The 14,911-nt window shown below is 38.1% G+C and overlaps 1 protein-coding gene across 1 annotated transcript; it reads right to left on the bottom strand.

Annotated features, from left to right (window-relative positions):
• Positions 1-1,162: 1,162 nt before the first annotated feature.
• LOC115922991 (methionine aminopeptidase 1D, mitochondrial-like) lies at positions 1,163-13,107 on the bottom strand. Its single transcript, XM_030982925.1, has 7 exons — positions 12,935-13,107; positions 11,755-11,934; positions 10,751-10,942; positions 8,516-8,679; positions 6,976-7,073; positions 6,075-6,201; positions 1,163-5,046 (listed from the first exon to the last, which is right to left on the bottom strand). The coding sequence occupies exons 1-7, from the start codon at positions 13,064-13,066 to the stop codon at positions 4,878-4,880; spliced, it is 1,062 nt and encodes a 353-aa protein (XP_030838785.1). The 5' UTR covers positions 13,067-13,107; the 3' UTR covers positions 1,163-4,877.
• Positions 13,108-14,911: the final 1,804 nt, after the last annotated feature.

The raw sequence follows: 14,911 nt of genomic DNA, 5'->3' as shown, positions 1-14,911 counted from the left end.
TTCAATGCTTTCTAATTTTGAGGAAGCTCTAGCCTACCAAGATGCTTGTACTACAGAGTTAGAGAAGAAGATTACCCCACTTGAGAAGAAGGTGAATGACTTAGAAGCCCGCATTTTGACCCATGAATCCCGTCTGCAGATGGAAGAGCTAGCTGAAAATAAACTGGAATGTTTTTCTCCGAGAAACAACTTCAGAATTGTCGGAGTACATTATTACCCCAATGAGAATGCTATGGATGTCGCAAAAGATATTCTCAAGAGATATTTTGGTACGGAAAACCCACAAATTGAACGTGCCAATCGAGACGGCCCCCAAATGAAGGATTTGCCACGTCATCTTTTGGCAAAAATGCTGTCTTTTCAAGACAAGAGATATGTCGTTTCCCAGCAGAGAAAAAAGCTAGAAAAGGAGAAAATATACGTCTATACGATTCGACCAAGAAAGATAGAGAAGAGAAGAAAAAATGGCTGAAGGAAGTCAATGCTGCGTTTCTTTCTTGATCGCGTTATCATTTCTCTGCCGGAAAAACCACCAACTTCCCCACTCCTAGAAACTCCGTCTTTGGCCGATGACACCCAAACACCACCAACTTCCCCCTCGCCCAGGAACCCCATCCACGGCTGATGACACCTAACCACCACCAGCTTCCCCTCTCCAAGAAACCCCGTCCCCGGCTAAAGACACCCAAACACCACCATTTTCCCCTCTCCCAGAAATCCCACCCCATCAGCATGATGACGACGGAACAAGCGTAAATGCGAACCCTGTCAACGCGTGGTATGAATATACTAATGACACTGGAACCCAAACATCAGACCCCGAGGACCACATCGCCAAATTAATGGACAGATGCCATATTTCTATCAAACAAAACCCGGACTCAACACGCACCGAGGCCTGCAGCGAGACTAAGAGCTATTTTCACACGTTAAAAAGTAGAGAAAGTGTTGCCCGGGTCTTCGAGACTCTTCACCTTCCTGGAGGAGGGTTTGATATGAGATTCGAGTATAAAGTTCGCAAGTATTAAAGCCTCCTCTACCCTATTTTGCCTCTTTTATCTTTCTATCAACTTCTTAATCTTTTTCTATCTCTATCCCTATTTCTTCTGTAACCCCACTGATAAGTATATATATATATATATATATATATGATTATTGTGTGTATATAGGTCAATTGAGCATTACTTTGATAAAGACTTAATGGGGAGGCCAAATTACCTAGTTAATAAGATAATCTTTTTGAGGTGAATTTCAACCGAAGAATATATACGTCAAATTTTGGCAGGACAAGAGATGTTATTTGAGTAAATGAATATTCGATTAATAGATTTTTTTTGGAGACATGTATATGCGTTAAGGTGATTGATTGATGTTGTTGATGATGATAGGACGTTCCTATCGGGTGATGGATTAAGTGTTCCAAAGAATGGAAATCAAAGAACAAGTAACAGAACTATTAGACAAAGGACTAATAGAACCTACAGATAGTCCCTGGGCCTCTAACATAGTACTCGTTAGAAAGAAGGACGGTACAATATTTATTCATGTGTGTTGAACAACGGGCATGCTTCTATTTTTCCCAATCATATGTGGTGTTAGACAAGGCTGCCCATTTAGCCCCCTTCTGTATACAATTTGTAAAGAAATAATGAGTATATGGATAAGGAGAGATAATGATGTTAAAGGCACCAGAGTGAACAGTACAGAAATTAAGCTTAAGTCATATGCTGATGACACCAAGTCATGTAATGCCAGAAAGGAGGAGGCACCCTACTAGCTCTTCCTAAAGAAAGTGAGGCTGCATGGCCAGGCTTACAACAAGGGATGGTATCCTAATTTTATCAAAAGCGGAAGTTGCTCTAAACACCTGCAAGATGGTTAATTCATTGCTCGATGCAGCATTCATTAAAGAGGAGTTACAAAGTCATTCATTGCTCAGAAAGTCATGTAATGAGAGAAAGGAGGAGGCAACACAACTAGCTCTTCCTCAAGAAAAAACTCATGCAATTAGAGACTTTGTATGCAAGACCTTTAGTGGATACAGAGCCATCGATTTCAACAGACATGTGAGGGAGAGGCTGCCGCACATCCAGAGAAATAAAGTAGAAAAGTAAACTGTGCTAAAATAGTTTTTGTTGTTACTAGTGTGTTTCCCAGATTGTGGTTCATGTATATTATCGTGCTTCATCTGTGAGGCTTCATAGCCAGGCTTACACAAGGGATGGTATCTTAATTTTATAAAAAGCGGAAGTTGCTCTTCTTCCAACTGCAGCATTCACTAAAGAGGAGTTACAAAGTTATTCACAGCTCCAAAACTACAGTAGTATGAAGTTGGAACGCCTTGCGCTCTATTGGGCAATTACCAAGAAATTCCGGGCAAACTACTTGGGGCAGAGTTTGTTGTATTTACAGACAACAATCCTCTGAGCTACTTACAGACGACGGCTAAGCTGGGAGCAACGGAGATCAGGTGGCAGGCGGACCTTGCTCAATTCAATTTCGAGATTAAGCTCAGATCTGGTAGGCTGAATGTGAACGCAGACGCATTGAGCAGAAAAATAGACCATGGGATTGAACAACAGAGACTCAAAGAAGTTGGAGTTAGTCTTCAAAGCCATCCTTCGTCTTTGTCTACACCAGTGCCATTAGCACTTGCAGTGAGAGTAAAAGAAGTCATGGAGATAACAGATACAGACATGCCAGCAAGGAATGACCCAGTCATTAGAAAACTGCTACTCTACAAGGAGAAAGAAAGTGCCCCGACTCCGAGGCAGATGGCTAATGAAGACAAGCCAGTTCGGAAACTGTTGCGACAGTGGGAACGTCTCCTTCTCGTAGATGGTATTCTACACCGCAGAGTTACGCTGAAGGGGCAACCAAGCAAGCAACTTCTGGTACCAGGAGCCTTGAAGAACAGGCTCTTAAGTGCACTCCATAATGAGGTTGGCCACCAAGCTTCAGAAATGACTACTAGATTAGCAGTCCAACGCTTCTACTGACCAGGAATGGAAGCAGAGATCCGCACCCACTGCAAAAGCTGCCAGCGATGCATACTTTCCAAAGCAGGGAGGAAATTGCATCTGAAAATGGGTTCACTGATTGCAAGAGAGCCCCTGCAGGTACTTGCGATAGACTTTATAGTGTTAGAGCCCAGCTCTAACAGGGTGGAGAATGTCCTTGTACTGACAGAGGTCTTCACGAAATACACTCAAGCTATACCTACCAGAGACCAGCGGGCAACTACGGTCGCAAAGGTACTCGTCAAAAACTGGTTTGTAACATTTGGCATGCCTAAGCGGCTGCACAGCGACCAAGGTTTGAACTTTACGAGCATACGATGCATGACCGACTGCGTACTCTTCCGCCGGAGAAGAAGAGAAGATGGCCTGAATATTTCCGAGTTGGTATACGGCTATACGCCTACAACTGTACACCACATTCGTCAACAGGTTATTCTCCATATTATCTCTTCTTGTTAATTCATTGCTTGATGCAGCATTCACCAAAGAAGAGTTATGAAGTCATTCATTGCTCGGAAAGTCATGTAATGCAAGAAAGGAGAAGGCAACACAACCAGCTCTTCTTCAAGAAAAATTCATGTGATTAGAGACTTTGTATTGAAGACCTTTAGTGGATACAGAGCCATCGTTTGCAACAGACATGGGAGAGAGAGGCTGTGAAACATCTAGAGAAATAAAGAAGGAAAGTAATCTGTGCATTAATAGTTTTTGTTTTTACCTTTTGGTGTTGGAATAAAAAGTGAACTACATGCAACAATCCGTGTTGAGCAATATTTTCCTGCATCACATGAAGAAAAAAAAACCTAGGAAGTGAAATCTCAAATTTGATACCTTTTAGACTGTGTATATTAAAATGTTAACATAAACATGAAGCAGAGAGGCCCTAGCAGATGTCCACTTTTGGAAATACTAGGTTCCTCCCCGGATGTTCCAATACTCAGATATTGGTACCTTGTTCGTTTGATCAAAGTGCAATGGGATGCCGGGCTTTATGTCTAATATGCTTCACTTTTTTTATCTTATAACACAAACGGCAAGTGAAAACGTGTAGGACCTTTGATGTATGCACATATTTGCCATTCGTTAACACGTTTTTTAAAAAAATGGTGCAGTTGACTTCGGCAGATGTGAACAGACCTTTAGTTGTTTCCAGGGAGTGACAAGAATTTCAAAGGAAAACATGAAAACTGTGGTGGCAGTTGTTAGCATACATGTATCTCGCTAAAAAGGAGAGAAGAATCCCTCAATCGGAAGAGTGCTCAATTCTGAGTTTGCCTAAAATTTTAGTTGATTACCCCTGTTTTTGCTTCTGAATAGCCTAAGGCAACCACACATCTTACCATTTGACCGTGATTGGATTTTGCTAGAAATTAAAATTGGATCAGTTATATGACTCCTCTTGCACTTTTTCTCCTGATTGAGGTGTCTATTTCAGATAAAAGACAAGACCTGTTACAATAATTTTGATATCACACCACGATTCACAAGAACTGACCATTGACTTGTAGAAGGTGATTTGGCTTTTCCCGGACTGCAAAGCTTATAATGCAATGCCATTTCAATTGAATAGACATATGAATATCATTTATATTCATATGATTATTCAGGACCTCAATTCTTTACAGTTTACATGGGATTTTTGAGAGAAAAAAAAAATATTCTTCTAACATTTCTTTTAAAATCAAGACATAATCAGGTCTTGGGATGCGAGATGGCATCAACGGTATTCCTCTTTAACAAAAGGAACTCCATTTAACTACATACATTCAGCTTCTGATGCATGCAAAGGTCACTTTGATATTGATGTATACCCAGCAATAGTTAAACAAGAAGAGAATAACCAATATTCTGTTGATATCACGTCTTCTGATCGAAAGTCCAATCCTCTTTATGTAGTGCTTTTGCTTGATCGTCAACCTCTGATGTGGTTTCTATGGGTTTCACTGTGAAGTCTTCATCTTCGCCAGCTGTCAGGACCTCAAAACCTGACTTCGTTATCAGGATTGTGTGCTCAAACTGGGCTGATCTAGAATGGACAATGACAAAGAGGATAAAGTATTGAAGTGACTCGGTTGAAGGTTGATGAAAAAACTGTGTAATTTTTCTATGGAATGTTACTTATTATATTCCTTCTACTGTACTAACTCTCTGACATGCAAAAAATCCTGAAAAAATTCTCAAACCACAAAGATATTTATGGTTTTCTTTGAAGGCGTCACTGTGTGACACCCTCTCACAGTAAATTCTCCCAACCATTTTTGAACTTTCCCAACTGTTTTTCCATGAAAATAAGACATAAGACAGGCATTTAAAAATTTGTCAACACTTAAATGTCTGGAATGGTATATAGAGCCAATTCATTGCTTTGTGATGATTTACACCTAAATTCACCTAAAATGTAATCAAATTGTAATGATATAGTTGGGAGAATTAAGGATTCGATCAGATAAGTTTATCCCAAATGTTAACATTAATAATGGTCTGTTTTCACTCAAACTGTCAGATTATCTTTAAATGTACATCTAGCATCGAAGTCACAACCTTAGCACCATTTTCTATCATCTGAACAATGTTACCAAGTCCCTTTAAGACATTAGGATGAATGAAACAAAAACAAATCTCAATAACACCTAGGCTACTGAGACAAGTTCTAAATATATCAATTCTCCAAAAGGCAGTAGCATTTACCTGATATCAATTTTTTTTTTTTTTTGGGGGGGGGGGGGGGGGGGGTTGGGTTTGAAATGGCAGATGATGCACTACTCTAAAATTGCTGACCAAAAATAATATTTGTCATAGACTACTGCATATATATTTTCTAATAGGTTCATATAAAATTACTTTGTCTATCTTATTTAAGTAGGTCTATTCATGATGAAACCTTACAAAAAGAAGGCAAATACCAGTATATGATATCATGAGTCTTTTTATTCATTTGTAAAGCTTATTTCACTTCAAATATGTAGCTTTTCAATGTTAAATACAACCATGCATAAGTAAAGACGTTCTAGCACATCTGTTCGTTGAAAGACATTGTGATAATGGTTTAAATACCTTGTATGATTTTGAGCATACACAGTCCAATCATCATCTCCTGTTACCATCCTGTCCACACTCTCTAAGATCACAGGTTCTATTGTGAATGTCAAACCAGCCATCATGCTCTCTGGATAAAAGTTTGCTGAAGGACAAATAACATTGAACATTTTACAAATTAAAAAGCATTGATATTATTATATTGGCCTTTGACCTTAAAATTCAGGATGTTATCTAGAAAACTCTGTTATATTCTATTGTGGTGAAAGTGGGGGGTAATTTTCATTTAAAAATCTAAACTAAGACAAGTCATTGGTTCATTACACCAGTGACATACAAATCCTTGACAAATATCTACATGTATATAAAGTATGCAAACACAAAATTAAAACACCAGAGACAGAGGCTGAATTGGAGTGATAGCAGTATGGCAGCTAATGGGCATGCAATGCGAAGAGACAAGAAAAAGAAAGAAAGAAACGGGAGTAGAAAGAGATGATACAACCTGCGAAATACCCTAAGTTAATTTGCGCTCTTGCGATTTATACACCTGGTGAGTTCCTTCTCTTCCCCTCCAAGATAGCCAGTACCCCCTTAATAAATGGATTAACATAATGGTCAAAGGGTGGCAGCCATATAAATATCATATTTTTTAATTAAATTTATATGCTCATCAATTATGCTTCATAGATAACTGATATTTCTTTCATTTTAACACCAATATACTTTACACCATTAAATATCAGGACAACTTCTACATGTTCCTGCAAAACAACAAATCAGGAAAAGCTAGATAATGTCACTGCAGCATGTAAAAGATAATCAAATAAAGATACTTTTGTGAGATCTTTGTGAGTTATGCCATCTTTCTTAGCATTATATGTACTGGGAATTCCTTTTCTGAGTAAGCAGTACTTACCATAGTGCCAAATATCAGGTTTGCAGTGAAAATATGTGTTGATTCCATGTCCAATGAAAGATGGTGATACATAGTAATTCCCTTCTGCTGCTATCGCCCTGTGTACACATGAATGATGAGTGAATGCCAGTATAATTGAGGTTACTTCAACACATATGTTTTTTTAATATATACTAGCTTATATTTTTCATATGATAAACACATCCATGTCATCTTTGCGGCACTCTCTCTTCTAGTTATTTTTAACTCATGCAATGATTTTTTTTTAAATAAAGGCCTAAACATGAATGCATCAAACTGAAGTAATACCAAAAACCTTTGCAACTTGAAACTTTTGAAAACTGAAATTTTGGTGGCAAAACTTAAGCAAATAGAAAACATTCAGAATCTATCCGGAATCTGAACTACTTACAATATTCACACACATTCATTGGGAAGTCTTAATTTTACAGTCTTACATGAACAAGACGGATGAAGGCACCTCAAGCAGTGTGCATTGTGCTTAGGGACTCCTAACAACAGATATTTTTTACAGCTCTTTCAGTTATATTTATTGACACAATGTGAAATGTCAAATGACAATGTCTTAAGTCTTAAATGAGAATGCATTTAACAAGATGCACTATGTTTTCATATTATCTCTTTGACACATATTTCTTTGTTCATTCATAGTGCTTACTGCATACAAATGGTATAGATATATTGACTGCTATGAGAGGCATAGCTGTTTCTATAGGCGCAAGGGGACCTTACCACCTGCTATGACCAGAGGCGCGCCGCTCGCTGGGTCATAGCAGGATGTAAGCAGACCTGCCAACCTCTGGAATTCAAAAACTGTATTCTTTAATCCCAAAAGTTGTATTCTTAAAAATAAACACAGACTCTTACAGTTTCTACATACAGGAAGACTTTTTGTATGGATTACTGGTTGAGTATGCATGATTTTGTCACGACTGTTATGTTCGATGAACCAATGAACATCCCAAAAATGTCGATGTGAGATGCATTTTGGCACACTTACACAAAATAAAATACAATCGTACTGTCCTATTTGCTTCTAAAAATCATACGAAATACGACTAAATCATACTGGTTGGCAGGTCTGTGTAAGGCCCCCAAGAGCCAGTATAGAAACAGCTATGCCTCTAATATTAAAGCAGTCCATATATCTTTTATATACCGAATTCACACAAAAATCTACAAAGAATTCTTGCCTTATCCTTTTCTTGAGTAAAGATTGGTTATAAAAATCACAGTAAATCTGAGACACTGTCTGTTAATCTTCGCTGGAAAGTTGCCTGAATGGTACTATCGTTCGTGACTCACACACACACTGCATGGTGCTTGCGCTCGCACAAAGAAACTTTTTACAAGTTAACAAAAGGGGAACTCAGAAAAATTTAACTATGCGGCCCTTTACCCGGGGCAACAGGCATAGTTTGTTTCTTTGCGGGCATGGCTAAAATCATGACTCCAAATTGGACCAATCAGATGACTAGATTATTCAACATACTTAAGAGAGGTATATAAAATCACTTACGATATGGTGTTTCCAATGGCACTGATGGGAACATCTGGTCCACATACTTTGATTGCTTCATCTCTGCATTTCTTAGCATACTCTACCAGACGTTTACCAGCATCATCCACATTCCCTACTAGAAAGGTTTCTGATAGATCAGCATGGAAACCATTCAAGAACACCTATATGAAGTCAAATGTAGAAATGAGAGAGAAAAGGGGATGGAAACAATAAGTCTTCATAAAAAGCTAAACAGCATGAATGTTATGATATTTCAAAAATTAGCACATCCTAGGAATTTCTAAAAGGAATTTACAAAAAATAAATATAACCCTCATTTTTACTTCTGTCACACCGCCACATCAATTTTAAACTGAGTTAAAACGACCGATTCTTGGTCATTAAAATATCTTTGTTCGATCTCCTGTCCATCTGGAATCGGTGCTGTTGGTGTGACAAGGGTGTTAAACTATATATATTTCAAAGTTTCCACTTTGATTTTAAAATCCATTTATAACCAACTGTAAGATGCTTACACAGGAAAATTGAACATGACGGGAAGGATAATCAAACTCAATGGCTGATTTTATGCTGTAACTTCTTCAAATGTTTCATTGTACAGGAGTAGAGAAACTGGATTGAGATATATTCACTAAATAAACATTAACACAGTTACTGTGGTTAAAAACTCCAAACCCCACACAAAAAGAATAAACTGCCTTGTTTTATCTTAACTAACAATATTTAATGACAGTGGTCAAAATGTCAACGCAAAATTATTGCCCATGTCCTGGCCAAAGCGACTGCATACATTACGTGTTGTTAGGTAGGACAAGCCGTAATGTTTGTCCTACCTTGCAACGATTAATAATAATAATAATAATAATAATAATCTTTTAAAGTCCACTCCAAATGTTATTAAGTTAAACCGAAAATGGAAATTCTTTTTGCCCAATTGATCGTGAGCCCGGCAGTTACTGAGCAGCACCAGATCGACGTTCCTCTATCCCTTATTGTTGAACGCCAAACAAGGTAGCAGCAACTCCCGTCTTTTAACGTCTTTTGGTATGACGCGGCCGGGGACGAACCCACGACCTCCCGGTTGTAGGCAATTTGCATTTTGACTACTGAAATAAAATTATTCAAAGCAAGTGCATGAAATAATTTGTAACATGGCACCTATTATTATTATTATTATTTATATACCGCGCTTTTCCCAGAGCGGCCCAAAGCGCTTACATCAAGAAGAATCCTACACAAAATGCAAATGTAAACTTACAGAATCCCAAAAATCTGGATTACAAAAAAGAAATGTTTTAAGTCCCTTTTTGAATGAAGAGACAGATGACGATTGCCCGAGTATTAACCCTACGTTATCTGGGGGGGGGGGGGGGTCAATTTGACCCCCCCTATAAAAATTTCGCGACTACTCCGAAACCGCGGCAGATATACAATTTTCCTTTCATGACTTTTTTCTTTTGAGTCTTACGTATCTTTTAAAACAATTTTTTCGAAAATCAGACGTATAGCTACAAAGTCACATGACCTTTTGTCTTTGCCTGTCAGCCCGAAAATTGCTCATTTTTGTGATTTGTGTACAAAACATATGGAAATGTCATATTTCCTAAAAAGAGATAAAACATTGGTTATTTAGTCTTGTTTAAAGTTTAAGTTGAATTGTAGTTATAAATGAAATAAAACAACAAAACAACAAAAACAATAAAATACATAAGTTAAAAAAACAATGAAATACATAAAGAAATTATCAAAACAAGAGATAACCTGGCTCTTCCAATTTTTTGTGTTGTAATGTATTATTATTCCAAATGGTCTAACAAATATACGTAGTGAAAAAGAATGCTTAAATATGAATAATGTATGATCTATGGGCAAAAATGTGAATTTTATGACCTTATTTGCATAAATTATCATAAATATGCAAATGAGTGAATTTTTCAAAAAATTGAAATTACCATAGTATTCTATACACTTCACTTGACATGTATGCAAATTTTTGCGGCGATCGGTAGTGAAACGGCCAAGATCTTCATTAAAAACCTGGTCTGAAATAGCCCAGTTAAAATAGGGTTAAAGGTAGCATATTCCAGTATTTAGATGCAGTTAAAGTGAAAGTTCTATCTCCAGCAAGTTTCTGTGTGATATATGCATTGAATTCGATTACATTACACAAATAGTCTACAGTATTTCTTTTCATCCTTGGAAATACAGCATGATTACAAGAGTAGTGATTACCGTGATATCTGCAGTGATAATATCCCCATCTTCTAACGGTCTATCATCAGGAATGCCATGGACCATCACATTATTGACTGATGTACACAAGGACTTGGGGAAGCAGTTGTAGTTGAGAGTGGATGGGTAGGCATTGTTGTCTATGCAGGCCTGGTGAAGAACTTCATCCAAACGATCTGTTGTGACCCCGACCTAGTGGATGGGAAGAGAGGGACATAACATCTTGAAAATAGATTGAAAACGAAATTTACACAATAGGTTTTTCCATTTAATGGGGGATCTAGAGCAATAATCTGACGATGATTTCAAAGTGGGTTTCCGTAATGAAAGATTTACAAGGATTAATATCAGTCAGCAGCTGGCATAATTTACATCCTGAATTGTGCTAATGGTTTATCACTGACCATGTTCTTGAGCCATATTATTTTCTTTCTTCATTTAATATTAATTGCTTCAACAATGAACCCATGGACTACAGGAACAAGCTGATTCTTGTGTCATACCTATGAGAAAGAAAAAATCAGCAGCAAACAGGTCAAAAGTTTTTAAACGTACAAGACATTGCTCCAGCTCCTTTGGCATTTTTTAAATATCTAAACAAATCTTTCATAAAGTAATGTTATATTGCCTCATACGAACATATATATGTATGTGTGATAAATCCTTCAACTAAAGATAAACTTTACTTTGTTGTCATTTTGATATGGTCAACAAGTTGACAACAAAGTTTGCATTGTTAACTGGGGCATTGTGGCGTGCGCCTGTAATCCAGCTACCGTAAATGGAAGTTACAAACTGATTCAGTCGAGGACGCAGGTTCGAACCCGAGTCATGTCTTTCGGATGGTGACGTTAAAGGTCGGTCCCCAGACGTAAATAATCATGTCTGATTGATACACGTCTGTAAAAACCCAATTACACACACACACATACACACTTGCCTGCCATGGGGTAATGACTTTCACCACAGATTGTCATGAATACATACGGCCTTTTAGTAAGTACCTGAATATATGATGCTGTAAGATCTAGGAGCTTCCTGCCGAGTTTACCAGCCTCTCTCATACATTGAATAGATTCATGATCCAAGATGAAAACCTTTCTCTGTGGAGCAATCACCGGTTTGCCTGCATGTGCATAATCTGGCATCTCTATCCCTTCTGGTACAGTTCTCATTGGGCTCACCTACAACATCAAAGGAACACAGACAACAGTCAATAAGAAAAAAAGATACAATGAACTCTGCATACTTCGAAATTGAACAAGTCTGATTTCCCTCAAGCTGAATCAATTTTTTTGACCAAATTATGCAAAACGTGTGTGATTCACACTTTTCTAAGTCAAATTTTACAGAAGTCGAAATGTGTTTTGAAGTCCCAACAGATTCAACTCATGCAGATATAACTGCTGATTAATTTTGTTATGAGTTATCCATTATCAACTGCAAACTGTATAGCATAAAGAGTTTATCTTTAATTTAAGGTATGTGTTTTGGCTTGAATGAGATTCATGCTGCCTTTTTAAAACATTTATAAACAAGACACAGTCTCTACCAATTCTTAGTGTTAAGGTTAAGTTTGGGATCAGAGGCATAGCTAAAGGTTGGTAGTGGTCTTAGGGTTATCTTAAGTGGATACTACTATGCTAACTGTGATTAGGCAAGTTTAGGAGAGTATCATAGCTTACAATACTATGGCATAACAAAGGACCGCATCTGGTCAATTAAAATTCACCTTTCACCTCAATGTATCTGGGGTCTAGCTCAGCAGGGTCAGCATGATTTATTTCTTAATATTAAGTTGAAGGCATGCCTGCCACAGTTAAGGAGATGATAGAATGGGGGGAAATGACTATTGACTGGCCCGGTGTATTGTTATTCTTGACATGACATTTTATTTTGCTGTAAAGCTACCTAATACCCTCATGAGTTTGTATGTAAGTTTACCTCTACTAGTCAGACTATTTAATTTGTTTCCCTCTACCAAAATGAGAAAGCACTCCAAGTTGGGGTCGCTTTATGTTCGATTAACCAATTATCATGTATTGTATTCCTATCAAATATTAAAAGGGAACGTAGCTAACAGACCTAGTAATTTTTTAAAACCGTATCATGAGGTTGATTAAATTACTTTCAATGCAAACATTTGAACCACACTCCAAAGGCAAAGAGAATCTCCATCCTTACCTTTCCTGCCTGAACAATTGAGAAGTTACTGGGTGTTGTTGGCTCTGCTTTTTTGCCCCATTTCTGGAAGATATTGAAAGCTGTTCTGGTCTGGGTTTTCTGTAGCTGTTGAAGACATCCTCTGCATAACATCTTGGTCACAGCACGTTTACAGTGAGGCGACAACAGCAGAACTGGCTAACATGTTGGCAGTCCTTGGTTTGGCTTGAGGAGCAAAAGAATACAAAGTTTTAATTACTATTATTTTTTTCTGACCATTTTTTATTGACCAAGAAAAATGTATAGACCTTAGGTCTAGTCTAAGTCTAGAGATAGATTTGGATGATCTCAGTCATCACCCTAGCTTAGCTTCATCTGCATTCACTTCATTTAATCTGAAAATAATATGGCTCAACACTCCTGGTTGAGTGAAACGAGTTGGACTAAGTGTGCACATGAAATGTTTTTACTTTTAGGTTCCTCCTTTTTATTTGAACCACACATAAAATATGGAGAAATAAAGTAGACAGCACAGCACACACGTCACTAGAATATTAGTGATTTCCCCTTAAGTGACCGAATACTGGGCACTCTACCCTAGATCTAGACAGTATGGTGGGGAAAGTTGACAAATTTCAGTTTTATTACCAGACGGTTATTTCTGTCTAGGTCTATAAACAACACACTAACTCAAATCAGTCACGGTCACACTGCAGTCTGGTTATTATTGTAAAGTACATCAAGAATATACGAGCTAGGTTCTAGAGCTAGCTAGCCTAGGTCTAGACCGAAAGCTTCAGTCTCTATACCGTCGGTTGTTCCACTGAGACTACGTCTGGCTCCACTAGACCTCCGGTTATAGAGACTGAACGATCGCCTATGCCAGCCTATGTTGAAGATATCACGGCTAGATTATGAAGGAAAAACTGTGATAAAACCATTACGAACGTGTAGATGGCGCACAGTTTTTCCTTCATAATCATTTTGCCTTCGGCGTAGACTAGAAGGGATGAGATTGACGGCAGCGAGAGTTTAACACGGCTTGCAAGATTTTCAACATGGATGTCGATTTTGACCCATAATTTCCTTAAAAGGGACCATTAAACGGATTATTTCAATCAAGTTAGTAAGTGGAACCGATGTATTATAGCCTAGGCCTAATGTAAAATTGGATATGCACGAGGTAAAATGACATTTTGGGGGATTTTGGGGGCATAACAATACGGCCGTGGCAAGTTTGTTCATGTTTGTGGGAGGGGCCTAACGGCTAAAATCTAGCCGTGATATCTTCAACATAGGCTGGCATAGGCGATCGTTCTGTCTCTATAACCGGAGGTCTAGTGGAGCCAGACGTAGTCTCAGTGGAACAACCGACGGTATAGAGACTGAAGCTTTCGGTCTAGCCTAGGTCTAGATCTACTTGTCAGACCCAAATGCCGCACATGCACATCCCGGGGTCCAACGGGTAAGACGCTCTCACCAACAGTGCAGTAAAACACACCGATCGATACCGGTATCGTGATTCTGAGTCACGTCAGTCCGATCGTTTTCCAATAATTACACACTTAAATGATTGCAATACTTACCTGGAATAACGATAAGTGATAATTTCTCTTCTGTTTCCAAAGGTACATTGAACATTAGACTATAAGATCATACCAGGAGTGGGGAAATTGCTAACTTACCTCAAATCATCCGATGAATTTAGGCCGTAGATCTAGAGCAGGCGTAGAACTTGGAAATGTATGGAACACCTTGCGTAGACCATTAACTTATTTGGGATTTACATATAAATAAAATAAAAAACTTATTTGGGATTTGAACGCTCTGGTTTGTAAAGTAAACTGAGCTCCTGATAAATTATATATCTCATCATTAAAAAAAAAAAAAAATCTCCTTGTGTAAAATCTCACCCTACCTACCCTACCCTAGTGAGCATTTTTTTTTGGCCCTCGAAAATATGAAAAATCGCACCCTCCCCCCCCCCCCCTTGAGCGC

The sequence above is a fragment of the Strongylocentrotus purpuratus genome, unplaced genomic scaffold (assembly GCF_000002235.5).
Source record: "Strongylocentrotus purpuratus isolate Spur 01 unplaced genomic scaffold, Spur_5.0 spur5_contig_827, whole genome shotgun sequence".
Classification (NCBI taxonomy): domain Eukaryota; kingdom Metazoa; phylum Echinodermata; class Echinoidea; order Camarodonta; family Strongylocentrotidae; genus Strongylocentrotus; species Strongylocentrotus purpuratus.
This window is presented reverse-complemented; position numbering and strand designations above follow the sequence as displayed.

Bases quoted from the DNA above. Each gene is read 5' to 3' on its own strand.
- LOC115922991 (XM_030982925.1), bottom strand. From the start codon at position 13,066: ATGTTATGCAGAGGATGTCTTCAACAGCTACAGAAAACCCAGACCAGA. The intron at 11,935-12,934 runs GTAAGGATGGAG...TTGATGTTGTAG, and splicing joins CAATTGTTCAGGCAGGAAAG to GTGAGCCCAATGAGAACTGT. The intron at 7,074-8,515 runs GTAAGTGATTTT...ATGTGTACACAG, and splicing joins GCCATTGGAAACACCATATC to GGCGATAGCAGCAGAAGGGA.